We start from the raw sequence: 15,849 nt of genomic DNA, 5'->3' as shown, positions 1-15,849 counted from the left end.
AAAAAATTACAATTTCTTACGTGGCAATGACAGGCACTGATTTGGCAATTACGTGGGGCGCGTGCACTTCACTCTCCGTATTGAGAGTGGTATAATTTTTTAGGGTGAAAAAAAATTCACTTGAAAGTTGTTAAGGGGGTAAATAATTGCCTAATTAGTTTAGGATCTAAAGTAAATTTTGGATACAAATTTAAGAGTGTTTCGATATATTATCTCTTTAAAAAATGATGTAAACTTAAAACCACATGAAGAAAATGTAAAAGAAACTTATTATTTATAGAAGACATATCGATTAATTGGCGAAGTAAAGAATTCAATAATACAGAAACAAAGTACCGCTGTTTGGCGATACATTGGGATAATTAAGATTTGGTCATTAATTACTAGTATCAGGTACATTGTTTGGTTGAAATCGCCTAAGTTTGATTATATCTATAAAGAATAAATTACTAAGTAGGGAGAAATGAAACGAGCCCAAATGTTGATCCAAATTGATACAAATGATTCATATATTTAGTTAGTCCTAATAATATTTTTGAATTGCGATATAATTGTTATTATTAAAGAAAAAATTAAACATATCATTCTCAACTCAATGGATTTTCATTTTTTTTTTCTTTTTGTTTCCTTGACCATAAGTGAACCATGCAATATAGCAACAATGACTAGACCCAATTATGCGATAAGTAAGTATTAATATTTGTAATAATTTTCTAATTTATACATTCTGATCTGTTGGCATGTAATTTAATTCATCAATATGATTAATTAACATTCCTTAATCGCTTTTGGTAAGTTAGTTTATATATCAACTCAAATTACGTCAATATAATTATATAGTTACATATTTATTAGATAGCTATAGATTAATATTAGGCAACTAAATGTTTTGTATATTTGGCAATAGAGTAAATGTTTTATCAGATATAACATGACAAGTGAGAGCTATAAGTAGGACTTCTACATTACTTTTTTTCATCTCCTCAATAATATTGATCCATCTAATTATTTTTTCCTTTGAAATAAGCAGTTAGATATGGCATCATCAAGCAGTTCCGATAACGCTGAATCAATTAGGCGAAGGACTGCAAACGACGTAAATTTTCTTAATTTATCTACCAACATAAATCAGTTTTAAAATTTAAAGTTTATTTTGTTTTCATTTGCAAACGTGTTTGGAGATACATTGTAGGATTTTCCTAGTCTTTTTTACTTCAGCCGTTCTTTATCATTTTTCCCTTTACGTTACTCTCTTTTTCAACTATTTCAATATAATTTTTTAAATAAAAATATTTAATTTAGATTGAAAATTATATAATTTATGCCCACTCATATAAGGTCCGACCCATTCATATCTAATTCGACTCGCTAAATTAGGGGTGGATCCACGTGCATTTTTCGGGTGCTCGAGCAACCACTAAACTCGACGTAAAAGAGGTATAATTATATAAGAAACAGTGAAAAAATGGTAAAATATATAAAAAAGCATCCAGAGAACAAAAGCATGGTTGGATGCTCTGACTTTAACATAACTTTCTTGCCTCCCATCCTCTTATTGAATTCCTGTAACTGCACCCTTTAATAATTTTTTTTTGAAAGCACCCACAACCTAAAATTGCTGGGTCCACCACTGCAATAAATTACAATGCTCTCAGCATGCTTACTTTTTTTGACCCCGGAACGAAACTCTTGAATCCGCCACTGGGAATTATAATGGTTCCCGCCACCATGTATCACCAAAGTTACTTTCTTCCAATGCCTCAACTATTTATATTTTCTTATTTAATTTGATCCTAAGATCTTTTTCTTTCTTTGAATATTTGAAGAGCGAAAATGGCGTTGATCAAGAGATGCAAGAGAACAATACTTCACCAGATCCCAATACTGCTGGTCAGCGCAGTAACAATGTTACTCCTCCTCCTGCTTCGCCAAGTCCTGCTCTTTCGGCAAACGGATCTAGGGCAGGAGGGGGCAGACGTGTACTAGGGACGCCTCGTCGCCCCTTCTACAGGACCACTTCGATTGTTACAACCACTGATGGCATCCGGATCTATGCAGAGCGGGATTTGAATGATGAAGGATCAGGTTCATCATCAGCTGGAAGAGGTACTACTCATAACCTCTCATTTATATATATGTCCGTGTTCAAAATACTTATTGAGTGTTTTAAAATATAAATGCAGGATTTGACACGTGTCAAATGACTATTGATCTGCCGCTCTCGCCTCCACGTCAGCCACATCCTCCTCGAGTGCCGAACCAGGAGGCAGCACAAGGAGGACAGGCTGCTATAGGACCAGGTTCGCCCCTGCCTCCACCCCAGCCGCATCCTCCTCCAGTGTCGAACCAGGAGGCAGCACAAGGAGGAGAACCAGGTTCAGCTAGACGCGATGACGCGGTGCCTGGGGTGAGGGGGTACCCTGACTTGCCTGATCTAAACTTGCCACCAGAGGAAGATGGAGAAAATTGAAGAATTTAATTATCAGAACTTGGTTTTATTTAAAAATTACTATTTCGTGTTTCCATGACTTAGAGCAAGGGACAAACATTGCTGGTTGCACCAAGTCCCCTTGGTTTCTCTAATCTGCATTTGCAGTGGTTTCATGCATGTTTTTATTACTATATTTTATTTTATGGACATTTTGTGTGTTTGTATTTCTGTTTTTGTTATACTAGTAGTTATTTTCATTTATCTCTTTTTGTTTCAATATATATAGTTACCTTGTTAGTTTATATAATTACTAGTCGTGCAAGGTAGTGCACAGACTATGGAAGTGATTTGTGTATTCCGAATGGCTTCATTAAATTCATCCTTGAGCTTGATTCACTGCTCACTGCTGGTTACCAATATGATCAAGAATGGGCACCTTATTCCACTCTTTTCAACATCTTCCTAGAGACGTGAAGGGATTCTTTCAACTTGACAAAATGTAACTTCCTAGTATTAGGAGGAAATATGAATAATTCAATTTCTTTGTAAGCTGATTTAAATTTTTTTTATAGAGCTATGGAGGACTTTTGCTCAGCTTATGTATCCTCATCGCTTTTTGTAGACTGTTCTATACAATTTTTACAGGTAACTTACATAAATCCCAGAATCTTTAAGCTATATTACATAAAATTCCGACTATTTTGTTAATTATATTTTATCCCGATTGTTTGAAATGGTGATACATATAAAAAGTGATACATTTGAAACTAACAAGATATTTATTTAAGAAATAATAGATTCTCTTTTATTCATTGTATTCTTTTATTCAAGGAAAGATGTCTAATTTTTCTCTTTTTTTAGATTTAATTTAGGTGTTTTAATTATGTTTCTCTTTTTCGTCTTTAATTATGAAAGATTTGTTTTTTTGGTCTTTTCTTCTCTTTCTTTGTCTTTAATTTCTTATTTAATTTTAGTCTGCTTTTTTTTAGATTTAATTTTAATTATGTTTCACTTCTGCTTTTAGTCTTTTTTTTTTATAAATATTATTACTTTTGTTTCCTACACTGACTACACCATTACCTTTCATTAATAACATATGAATCATCCATTAATTGAAATAAATAATTGTATCTACCATATAAATCACCATAATACCATATATATATCACCCATTAATATCATATGAATCACCCAATAATTGAAATAAATAATTGTATCTACCATATGAATCACCATAATACCATATATATGAATCACCCAATAATTGAAATAAATTATTGTATCTTCCATATAAATCACCATAACACCATATATATCACCCATTAATATCATATGAATCACCCAATAATTGTATCTACCATATGAATCACCATAATATAATATGTATCACCCATTAATATCATATGTATCATACGTTAAAATCATACAAAATGCATCTATCGTATGAATCACCATAATATCCATATAATGACATCATATTTATCATTCATATAAATCAGCATGAAAAAAATAAACATAAATTAATAACTAAATAAATTTATATCTGTATCAATAGATTTTTTTAAAAAAATGGGAGAGATTTTAGGAGAGGAAAAAAAAAAGTTGCATGCATTAATGGAGGAGAAAAAAACAGGAAGGAAGATGATTTAAGCATTAATGGAAGAGAAAAAAATCAGGAAGGAAGATGATTTAATTGTTGATAATTAGGGAGATATTTTAGGAAAGGAAATCTTGAATGAGTTAATGGTGGAATAAAAATAGGATGTGGGTTTTCTTGATATGTATGAAGAGTAAAGTTGAAAATGAAATTTTATGTAAATTTTTAAAAAGTAAAGAATATTAGGTAATATAATCTTTTAAGTATCTGATTTGTGTAATTTATCCATTATATTGTTTGGAGGTTTGGTCATTGCCCTCCTCCTCTTTTGTATGTTACAATTATGTGAATGGAGAATGACAAGGGTCAGTTAGGTCCAAAATTGGAACAAAAGAAAGGCTCTTCCTTATGAAGCGCAGGCCCAACAATATGGTTTTCTAGTTAAACTAAAGTATTTTACTAAAGAAGTTGTGTACAAATACGACATGTCTTGTAATATAGCATCATTTGTACAAAGTTAACTTTTATTACTATAATTATCAATATACAAATTTGAGTGTAGGTAACTAATCACACCTTCTAACACTGATGCTAATTTGTTTCTAGTTTATTTGCAATATTTTTGTCGTTTATAATCTCAAATACATGTGATAAAAAGTTTTTAAAAGTGAAAATACTTCAACTTTCTCTTTATCGATAGAGTAACCTGCAAATAAAAATTGTAGTAACATGTTTCATGCAGCTCAAAAGCACCCAGATCACTCAACATTATAGGTTATTAAAACAAATGTGTTGCTTCCCATTTCTTAAAAGGAAAGCCAAGTTCAAACTTCAACTCTTTAAAAACTATCAAGTCCTAAGAGGTTAAACTACTCAGTTTTCTGGAACTTATAATTACTAAAATGAGACTCAAATACAATCAGAACTTCAAAGCATAGTCATTCACTGTGAAGAACTCTAGCAAATTCTTTCAATCATACATGCAATCGATCTATTTTTCTTAGTTAATTACTGTAAAAAGAATATTAGTATCAACTATCAACATTACTTTCAGCTGAAAGCATATCAAATTCTAAAGAGTACTATAAAGAAGCAAAATGGACAAATTAATCATGAACATACAAAAAAAATTTAACCTTCTATATACAATGTAGTTTTTCGTTGAACCCCATACTCCCACTTGGCTCTGCCCCGACTGATCCAAATCTTAAATAAGTCTCGATCCTTTTGAAACGACCCGCGCGAAGGTTTTTGAAGTTAAATTTAGGCCAAAGTGCATTAGCCACCCTTAAAATTCCAATTAGTGTGGGGTCTAACACTGATAATACAAGTTAATTAAGTCCTTAATTCACTAGTAGTACTATAAATTACAAGTATTTCCTTTTTGGTACTAATTTGTTCAGACATGACAAAAAGGAAGTTGACAATAGCTCAACTCTTTTGCAATCTTGCAATTTCATGAACCAATAATACAATTTTTTTTTCCTCTTGGATGTTTCACATTCTTATAGTTATTTTTTAATTTATACTCGTAGTGACTATTGAGTACTTTCCACTACATGACGTGTGTGCTTTCTCTTCTCCAATCCCCTCCAAAATCCAAAGAATAAAAACAATGTTACTAGCAATGTGAAAAGGATCTTAGCTCCACGTACATTTTATACTGACAATCGTTGGCAAATGTTCAGTGTTACATTTTGTGTGGCTCTAAATGACCCCTTACCCTTTTTTCTGCCTTTTAGTGGTATTGATAGGTTTACATATTTATTGTTGCTTGTTTCTATGCTAGCTAAGGCCTAGATGATTCTGCAAGTAATAAAACAAGATAAGGAAACCTGAATACATTACGTTCTCATATTTTTTTTTCAAATATTATCCAAAGTCCACTATTTATCACCTTCACAAAAAAATAATTCTACTTGGACCCATCTTTCCCTACTAGTGATTCCTAACCACGTGCTGACGCTACAAATTCTGTGCCATTTGTTTTCCCATTTTCCCCCCCTAAGCCTAAAATTAGGCATGCACGATTTTTATATGGAGGCCATAATAGTTTTTTTTTTACATATTCTCCGCATTTTGCAATCTAATCATGTAATAACCCAGACTCAGTACGTAGTCAAACATTAGTATGATTTTCTCTCTTCTTACTGAACATAATTTAGTTGGTTAATTTAATGCAATCCATTAATTTATAGCTTCCCTAATTAGTTGGAATGGACTAGTGATGTAAATCATTTATATTTATATTCATGTTAGGTCAATTTCTTTTCCAAATACGAGTACTAAATAATGTCTTTTAGGCTAATTTATTAGATCTCCTGCTTATCCTTATGTAACTTGTTTAATCTCAACTGAATTACTACCACCTTAAAGAATTCTTGCAAGGAAATTGGCCTTAATTTGTTGTCCTAGTGCGTATTTTTTCATAAAAACAGGCTTATTAATTTGCTTACTATGTACATTAAGTACGAGCAAAGTTTTATTGAAGGATCTATGGAGAATTAAAGACAACCAAAATATATGTTTAAGGTTATGTTGAAATGATAAGTACTTATTGTTAATTACAACTTCTGACTTCGAACTATAAGAATGGAGTTACCTTTGGTCGAAACCACTCTAACTCTAAACTTCGGATAAAAAAACTGAATAAAAAATATTCAATATAAATACGAGCCGGGCATTCCCTCCTCTTATTATATTCATTCATTTCCCGGGACTAAGTCGATTGGTTAAGACCACAAGTCCCCTTTCTCTCCTCCCTTTGTTCTTCTTACTTTATACTAATAATATCCTACCGCTCTCACCTTAGCTTTCTAATGGATCCTTACAAGGTATAATTCTTCTTCCTTCAAACTTTGCTTTTATTAGTTAATGGTATAGTACAGTTTGTTATCTATCTTTTACATTGTTATTAATTAATTTCGCCATTTCTATTTTTCATGAGTAACTTATGTATGGTTCTGTTAATGTTATAATGCAGTACCGTCCGTCAAGTGCTTTCAATTCACCATTCTGTACCACTAATTCTGGTGCTCCAGTTTGGAACAACAATTCATCTCTTACTGTTGGTGCTAGAGGTATCTTTTTTTAACTTAAAAATCATTTTAAAATGGAAATCTCTTTGGTAACTGCTTCTGGTTAAAGCACTGAAATGTGCTTTGCCAATTATCTTTTAGGAGTTAAACTCCAGAGAAATGGTTTTCTAGTCCTTTACAAAATTTTAGTTTTATACGGTACTTTTTATTTCATTTTTACTCTTAAGATATCTGAAAAGGTCATTTTCTTCTCTTAAAACTGTAAGTGGACAAGAGATCTCATTTCCATGTAAACTCAATGTGTGCATATTATTTGGCCCATGGTTGGTTAATTAGAAGTTGCTTCCATTTATTTATGCCTCTGACATATGTTCCCTGTCACCTAATTTCTTCTTATTAGTAGCTCTTCACTAATATTATTACTACTCACTCCGTTTCAATTTGTTTGATTCGTGGTCTTAAACTAAATATATGTTGAATGTACCAAAATGTCCTTAATCTTATAATATTAAACATGCCATGTGGCAAGTTACAATTAAAGAGTTAAAGAGTTGTCGGAGAGGGAATGAGGCATAGCTTTTGATATGGAGGGTTTATTAGATTCTACTGTCAAATCCAGCCATTTTGGTCTCAGATTGTAAGCAATCACCATTTGTTTTGGTTCCCGGGAGGTTTTTATATCACTCTTTATATGCAAAAAAATGGGTGGCTCTTATTTCAATGTAGAATCTTCATCCCACATATGCTTATCCATCTGTCTGTCTACTGTCTTGAAGGTTAAGTTGTGAACTTATTATGTTCATTACTTTATTAGCTCTGGGAAAAAACTTACCCTTGGTATATTGACACAAATAGTGCTTTGCATCTTGATGATATTTTACTATCAATTCGAAAATAGCTGTTGTCAAGTTTTTCTTCAAGTTGTTTGCTAACATAACTAGCACCCTGTAGGATCAATGTTAATTTTACATAGAATTTAAGTTATGCACACTTACGATGTAAAGAATTGTTATGTAAAGAATATATTATCAGTGCAATTAAACCAGTTATAGCATGTTATTACTCCATTTTTACATTACTATATCATACTTGATATGGAGAGAGACGTTGTTGTATGATAGAATCTTTTACATATTTGTGTTTGTGGCTGCTCATATAATTTTCTTTCCAGGTCCTGTGTTGCTTGAGGATTACCATTTGGTGGAGAAACTTGCCAACTTTGACAGGGAACGTATCGCGGAACGTGTTGTTCATGCCCGTGGTGCTAGTGCCAAAGGGTTTTTTGAAGTTACTCATGACATTACTCACCTTACCTGTGCTGATTTCCTTCGAGCTCCCGGTGTCCAGACTCCTGTCATTGTGAGATTTTCTACTGTTATTCATGAGAGGGGTAGTCCTGAAACTCTGAGAGACCCTCGTGGTTTTGCTGTCAAGTTCTACACTAGAGAGGTATGCCAAACATCAATTTGACAAGTTATGACTACTATTATTCTGTACCTTCATACTTCAATTTCCATATGCAGACTGGAGTATGCATGTTTTAATAATTTCTTTATTGGCACATGGCTTAATATGTTTCCCTAAGAGTTGCCTGGACTGCTTCATATATGTGGAGTTCATTTAGCTTTTTCTTTAGTGTATCTGCATGTCCTAGTACATACCTTTCTTTAAGTACCCTGCATATGGATCTGCTTGTTTGCTAACATTCAGTCAGGTTATGTAATATGACGTGATTGTTTATGTTCCTTAACACCGTGCAAGAGACCATAGGGCTGTTTGATATTCAATACCATGCAGTGACTTTTATGCTGCCTAATTTTCATGATTCCCGCCTGCCTTTTCATAGTCTCATCAAGAAAAGATCTCGTTGGTTTTCAAAACATGTTTGCATTATATTTGCAATTTGTTGATTGAATTTGAAGTTAGTCCTTATCTTCTGCCCTAATTTTGATATGCCTGCATCAGGGAAACTTTGATCTGGTAGGGAACAACTTCCCCGTCTTCTTCATCCGTGATGGAATGAAGTTCCCTGACATGGTTCATTCTCTGAAGCCAAATCCTAAGTCCCATATCCAGGAGAATTGGAGGGTCCTTGATTTTTTCTCTCATCATCCTGAAAGCCTGCACATGTTCACTTTCCTATTCGATGATATTGGTATACCACAAGATTACAGGCACATGGACGGATCTGGTGTCCACACATTCACATTGATCAACAAGGCTGGGAAATCAACCTATGTGAAGTTCCACTGGAGGCCCACATGTGGTGTCAAGTCCTTGTTGGAAGAAGAGGCAATCCGAGTTGGAGGAGCAAATCACAGCCACGCTACTCAGGATCTCTATGACTCTATTGCAGCTGGAAATTATCCTGAATGGAAGCTTTTCATTCAGACCATGGATCCAGCTCATGAAGACAGATTTGATTTTGATCCACTCGATGTGACAAAAACTTGGCCAGAGGATATCTTTCCTTTGCAGCCGGTGGGAAGATTAGTTCTGAACAAGAACATTGATAACTTCTTTAATGAGAATGAGCAGCTAGCTTTCTGCCCTTCTATTGTGGTTCCAGGGGTTTATTACTCAGATGATAAGATGCTTCAAACTCGTATTTTCTCCTACTCTGATACCCAACGGTATCGACTTGGGCCAAACTATTTGCAACTTCCTGCTAATGCTCCAAAGTGTGCTCATCACAACAATCACTATGATGGCTCTATGAATTTTATGCACAGGGATGAGGAGGTACGTTCTCTCTCCTTCCATATCAGAACATATCCATCCATGGATTTTATGATCTTAATCTTTTAAAGTTTTCAACGGCATCAGGTCAACATTCTGTTCTTTTTACCATGTATAACAATAAGTTACTTTTCATAGTAAAGGTGATATAGTCACTAAAAAAGATAGGGAAATAGCCAGTTATTTTGCACTGACATTGTAAAAGTTTTTATACTAATACCACAAAATACCTATGCATTATTGCAGCAAATGGAATGCCTTTAGCTTACGTGCAAGTTCATACAAGTTCGTCAGATATATAGCGTTATAACTTCAGTTTATTTAATAATGTCTTGGTTTATTTGTGTTTTAGTTATAGTGTTACTTTATAATATTTAATGCATGGTTAATTGCAGATCGATTACTTCCCTTCAAGGTATGATCCAGTTCGCCATGCTGAGAACTATCCTATTCCTACAACAGTTTGCAGTGGCAAACGCGAGAAGGTTTGTTCCTCTTTACCTATTACCTAATTACATTTGAAGCTGAATTAAGACTAACTTCTGAAGCAGTGTAACCAGCTATCCAGGAAATGCATATTAAAGTGGATCTGTTGGACTTGATTTAACTTTTGTTCTGCTGAAATTTCTTACAGTGTATCATTCAGAAAGAGAACAATTTCCAGCAACCAGGAGAAAGGTATCGCTCATTCTCCGCTGACAGGTAAACATGATTGACATATCGTAATCTGTGGTGTTGTAAGTTACATTCAGTAGTCCTAAACCCGAATATCCTCCATTCTGTTTGATATACTTGTTTTCTCAATCACAGGCAAGAACGCTTTATTCGCCGGTGGGTGGAGGCCTTGTCTGATCCGAGGATCACTTATGAAATACGCAGCATTTGGATCTCATACTGGTCTCAGGTCAGTATTTCATTATACCCTAAATTTGTGTTAGGCAGAGGTGAATTTAGCATAAACCTGCTGGTTCAACTGTACTCGTTGCTTTCCGTTCAAACTATCTATACATGCAGAAAAAAAAAAAAAAAAGGGTTAAAAGGCACACATATTGTAAGATTACATTCTAAACCTACTCACCCTAGATTTTGAATTTCTCAAACTAGACTTTATCTTGACAGTAATTTCATAGAGCGATGAGTGATTCTGTAAATTTCTTGACAATGTTAAATGGATTACTGCAGGCTGACAAATCTCTGGGTCAAAAGCTTGCTTCTAGGCTTAATGTGAGACCAAGCATATGAAGATGAAGATTTTAATGGTTTTGGAGGAGGTGATGATCTCAATGTGAGAGTTTTAGTAACTATTCTAATCGTATAGCAAAATGTATAATTAGGTGGACGATCATATTAAGATGAAATAAGGATAGTATTCCTAATACATGTGCATTTGTTATTGTGTTGCTATTGTAATATGAATAATGAATGGAAGTTACAGATAATATTTCTTTTTTTTGTACCAAGTATTTATTTACAAATTTTGTCATGATTGATTTTTGGGTCCCAAAACAGTTACTTTTAGGAGGATTTTTGGTGAATTTTTTGGCACCAAAAACGTGGTTTAGTATTTATTGCAGTCCACATGAACTTAAACACACACCCAAATTATTTTCTCCTTTTATCCTAATCATTCACCATAACATTATTTAGAAGGCTTAGAGAATTTGTAAGGTTGGGATACTGACTTTCATCCGGCATAAGCAATTGGCACTAGGAAATAGCAACATAATCCAACAATAGCGATATATGAAACTATTGTAGTTTTCTGCTAATATACGTATCTAAACTATATATGCACAACAGTGTGGGATTTGGGTTAGAGATTTGTTATCTAAACTATTGTAGTTTTCATATATCGCTATGCGATGTCTTGTTGGATAATGATCCTGCGTTAATAATTATTTTGTGCACATAGTGTTGTGTATGTCTTCATCTCAGTATTTATAGATATGATGAATGCATAGAAAATTGGTCCTCCCAACAAGCGGTGTTGTCGGGAGCGAGTCACACCTAAGGGTTATTTTGGGACGTGATAGTAGGCTCATCAGTTGTAGCCCAAATTAATGGGCTAACTCAATAAAAATTGGACTTTAATTAAATCCATACATGTTTGGACTTAAATAATTAATCCAATTATATTAATCCGCAATATTTATTTGGAACTAATCTATTTTGAATTTACCATAATCCGAATTTCGTACGTATTTCAATTTAATAAAATTTCGTTGCCCACAAGTATATCTAAAAATGATTTAGATTTTTCCTTATTCACGAAATAAGTTTCATATTTTTTTAAAGGACTTTTCTCAAGGAATTAGGAGATATATATTCCACAATTGTCTCTACACATTGATTATATGTGAATTTTTGTAGGATTGTTTTCCCTATTCAACAACAATAACAACAAATTCAGTATATTCCACCAAAGTGGGGTCTGGGGGTAAAATGTATGCAGTCCATACCGCTACCTCCTATGTGCGCAGTCCTATTCAAATTGTGCATAAATGTAAAAAGCATTTTATCTATTTTTGTTTCATGATTAATGTCACTTTCTATTTTGTCCATCCATGCATATAATGCAATGCCATTTATAAAAAAGGCTGAATACATATACAAGCCCCTCAACTATTCGACTTTTTCCGTTTAGGCGCCTCAATTAAGCCATGTACTTATTGAACCCTTTACTTCTTCACAAAACGTGTCAATTGAGCCCAATCGCTGACTGGCGCTGACATAGCGTGGCATAGTGTGTAATACACTCTCATTTGAGAGAGTGAGAAACCATAATTAATTAAAAAAATTCCAACCAATAAAAAAAACATAAAAAGAATTTTTAAAAACACATAAAAGTAATTAAAAAAAACTATCAACTTCTCTCTTCTACACACACACATTCCTCACCATTGAAACACACGTAACACACACAAATTTTCTCTTCTACACAGCACACACACAGAATTGATATCTACATACACATCAGAAAATACATAGTCCATATACGCACACAGCGCACAGAACCCGCACAACTCACAACACACGCAGCTACACATATACGATACACACAGAAGAATCAGGGAGGATGAAGGAAAAAAAACAGTAGCAAAGGAGTAGAAAAACGATGATTCTGGTAAAACAGCAGAGAAACTGAGAGAATAGAAAGAAAGAAGGTGCGAGGAAGAGACAATCGATGGAGAAACAGTGAACGGAGGAGAAAGACGCGAGAGAGATAAAAGAAAAAAAAGGAGAGAGGGAGAGAGAAAAGGATCGATGGGGTAAAAAATTTGACCTATTTTTCTTCAATTTCCTCCGTCGCTGAGCTCCCCGGAGCTCCAGCGAAGTGAAAATAGCGACCCAGCCCCATTCACGATCGAACCCTCATTGAAGATTATGAATGGATTCTGTTGGTCATCGTGATTTTGTTATAAGACAAATCAAGAAATTTAAGGTAACTCAATTTGCAAAGGAAGGACGGTAGAGGTTCACTGGGTGAGTTTGTTTGAAGATCAACAAATATCAGTGCCTGCCATGGTAGATGGTCCATATTCAATGGAATCTAGCTTTTTTCAAATACCCCAAAACACTAATTCATTTAAAATTGTTGTTGGGCATTTTTTTAGTGGACAAATAAAGGAGTGAAGTGAAGATAGCGAAGATGAATATTATTGGTTATCGACGGAATCGAAGTGCTTCAATGGTGGGGAAAGGGGTATCGAAAGAAGAAGATATATATATATATATATATATATATATTTTACGTTTCTGTTGTGCAAAGATGGGGAAAGGGGTGTTTGGAAGAGAACAGGGAGGGGGGTTAGGATTGGGTAGGGCTGTAGTGGAGGGTATTAATGTTTTTTTTTTTAATTTAAATTTAATTATATTAAAAAATTATTTTTATAATTATTTAAATTAAAATGCCACATGTCGTTATTTAATTTTCCACTTTGCCACATCATTGACGTGTGTATTACACACAGTTTAAATTTTTTGTCACGTCAGCAAATTGGGCTCAATTGAAACCATTTGTGAAGGAGTAAAGGGTTCAATAGGTACATGGCCTAATTGAAGTGCTTATACGAAAAAAGTCAAATAGTTGAGGGGCCTATATATGTATTCCATCTATAAAAAAATATGAATTTAGTGGTCACTTTTCTAATTATTGATCACTAATTTGGAGGACTTCCTTTATTCGATAACAAGTGAATTGTCGAGGTATTGTATATCTATTATAAAAAGAAAATTAAGATATAAATTAGATATTATTTCTTATGTTTGTCATTTTTAGTTATTAGCAAACAACACTTAAAAACTCAAAACAATTATCATGATAATTGCTTTCAATACTGACTTTTAAAAAACTAATTCAAAACAATAAATAAATAGGAACAATTAAATTTCTTAAATTCATGATATAAGAAATACAAAAATGAAGTATAAGAATAAATGAAAATTTCAACATTATTATTGAAACAATTAAATTACCTTAAACATCAACAATATCTAAACAATTCATTTATTATGAATATTGAGGAAGTATTGTCTAAAATATCAATGAATCAAAGGGACTCAATGTAAAATAGTTGAATAAACCTTTCAATCTTTTCTATTTACCCCATTTGAATTGGACACACTCCTTAATAAATTCTTTACTCTTACAAGGTTAAAAGTAATTTCACTAATATATTTTTAGTTTCTGAAATTTATACATTTTTTTAAAATAATAATGATTATATTTTACTCTTTTATATAAATGAAGACTTCGGTTACTACTATTTTGTCTTATTTGAGGATATTTTCGTCAACAACACCAACAGTAAGGGTATTTTGGTAACTAAAACCTCCAATCAATGACACTTTACCGTGTCTCTTGCCTCTACTCTTCTACTTTCCTAAAATTTTCTTTCATCTCCATTTTCTCTGTTTTTCCTTTTCTCCACTGTATTCCCTACATGCCTTGACACCAAAACACAAGCTTCAAGCAAAATGCATGTTCTTAATCTCAATTTTCATTAGTCCATCATGATTTATTTTTGGTAAGTGCATCTTTGATGGTGGAGCAAGTTTTCGAGCGAGTTTTCATTTGATGTTTGTTATATATATGATACATGATGCTAACTATTTCAAGCCTTAATCCTTTTATTTCAAATCTGTTATTATTATTGTTCTATTATACAAATTAATTAATTCAAGTTTTAATCTATTTTCTCTAGATCTGTAGTTAATATTGTTATGGTACTAACTAATTCAATTATCCTTTGGATATCTTCTTATTTTGTGATACTAATTAATTAAAGTTTTGATCTTTTTATATTAGGATCTGTAATTAGCTTTGTTTTTTATAACTTAAATTAAAGTTAAACCTCTGTAATTGCTGTTGTTTTATTTTTTCTAAAGGTAACAATAGTTTTTAGAGCTAATTTTTGGTTTAATCACTTTATTTTTATTGATGAATTTCCAGGCAGGAAGTGGAGAGGAGTCAAAGAAGTTGAAGCTCTATTCGTATTGGAGGAGTTCATGTGCATTTCGTGTCTGAAAACCACTCAATTTGTAAGGTTTTTTATTATTTAAAATATTTACGATTGCTTTTTTGTTCAGAGAAAAAAAAGGCATTAACCCTTTTTCCTGTTTGTCGTCGTTAGACAGTGTAGTTATAGAAAATCTGAGTTTAGATTATGTAGAGAGTTTGTTTAGTAGAGTTCCACCAATTCACTGATGATAACTTGTAGACGTGCAAATGTAGTAAGTGGTGTTTTTGCATCAGTAATCTGGAAATTTGAATAGTTAGTGATGAAAAATAATTGTCTTGGTGTTAATGGTTCTTTTTCACTATACTAAAGAATGATGATTTCCAAATTGTTTTGTTCCTTTTTACTGAGTGAATATCTCAAAGTTTATTTTGAAAGTTAGATGTCCAACAGTATCTGCTTCGGATTGATGCAATAAATTGATATTCAGACCATTCTTACAACGGATTTCTTTTCAAGTAGTAAAAATGTGTGACTAAGTTGCTATCGCATTTCGACTGTAGATATACGAATATAGAATGTCAC

General features: G+C 33.0%; 2 protein-coding genes across 2 annotated transcripts; both read left to right on the top strand.

Annotated features, from left to right (window-relative positions):
- Positions 1–1,458: 1,458 nt before the first annotated feature.
- On the top strand, positions 1,459–2,632 carry LOC107861290 (protein enabled homolog). Its single transcript, XM_016706636.2, has 2 exons — positions 1,459–2,106; positions 2,184–2,632. The coding sequence occupies exons 1-2, from the start codon at positions 1,851–1,853 to the stop codon at positions 2,468–2,470; spliced, it is 543 nt and encodes a 180-aa protein (XP_016562122.1). The 5' UTR covers positions 1,459–1,850; the 3' UTR covers positions 2,471–2,632.
- Positions 2,633–6,079: 3,447 nt separating this feature from the next.
- Positions 6,080–11,261, top strand: LOC107859787 (catalase isozyme 1). The gene is made up of 8 exons (XM_016704895.2): positions 6,080–6,862; positions 7,012–7,108; positions 8,238–8,515; positions 9,032–9,808; positions 10,201–10,290; positions 10,440–10,507; positions 10,616–10,709; positions 10,988–11,261. Exons 1-8 carry the CDS (start codon positions 6,848–6,850, stop codon positions 11,045–11,047), a joined length of 1,479 nt encoding a protein of 492 aa, XP_016560381.1. The 5' UTR covers positions 6,080–6,847; the 3' UTR covers positions 11,048–11,261.
- The last annotated feature ends 4,588 nt before the right edge of the window (positions 11,262–15,849 follow it).

This window comes from Capsicum annuum, chromosome 2 (genome assembly GCF_002878395.1).
Source record: "Capsicum annuum cultivar UCD-10X-F1 chromosome 2, UCD10Xv1.1, whole genome shotgun sequence".
In the NCBI taxonomy this organism is placed as follows: domain Eukaryota; kingdom Viridiplantae; phylum Streptophyta; class Magnoliopsida; order Solanales; family Solanaceae; genus Capsicum; species Capsicum annuum.
This window is presented reverse-complemented; position numbering and strand designations above follow the sequence as displayed.

What these genes read in the sequence shown, in the direction of transcription:
- LOC107861290 (XM_016706636.2), top strand. Translation starts at nt 1,851, where the DNA reads ATGCAAGAGAACAATACTTCACCAGATCCCAATACTGCTGGTCAGCGC. An exon ending in TTCATCATCAGCTGGAAGAG is followed by an intron (nt 2,107 to 2,183) that starts GTACTACTCATA and finishes ATATAAATGCAG; the next exon opens with GATTTGACACGTGTCAAATG.
- LOC107859787 (XM_016704895.2), top strand. An exon ending in GCAGTGGCAAACGCGAGAAG is followed by an intron (nt 10,291 to 10,439) that starts GTTTGTTCCTCT and finishes AATTTCTTACAG; the next exon opens with TGTATCATTCAGAAAGAGAA. An exon ending in GGATCTCATACTGGTCTCAG is followed by an intron (nt 10,710 to 10,987) that starts GTCAGTATTTCA and finishes GGATTACTGCAG; the next exon opens with GCTGACAAATCTCTGGGTCA.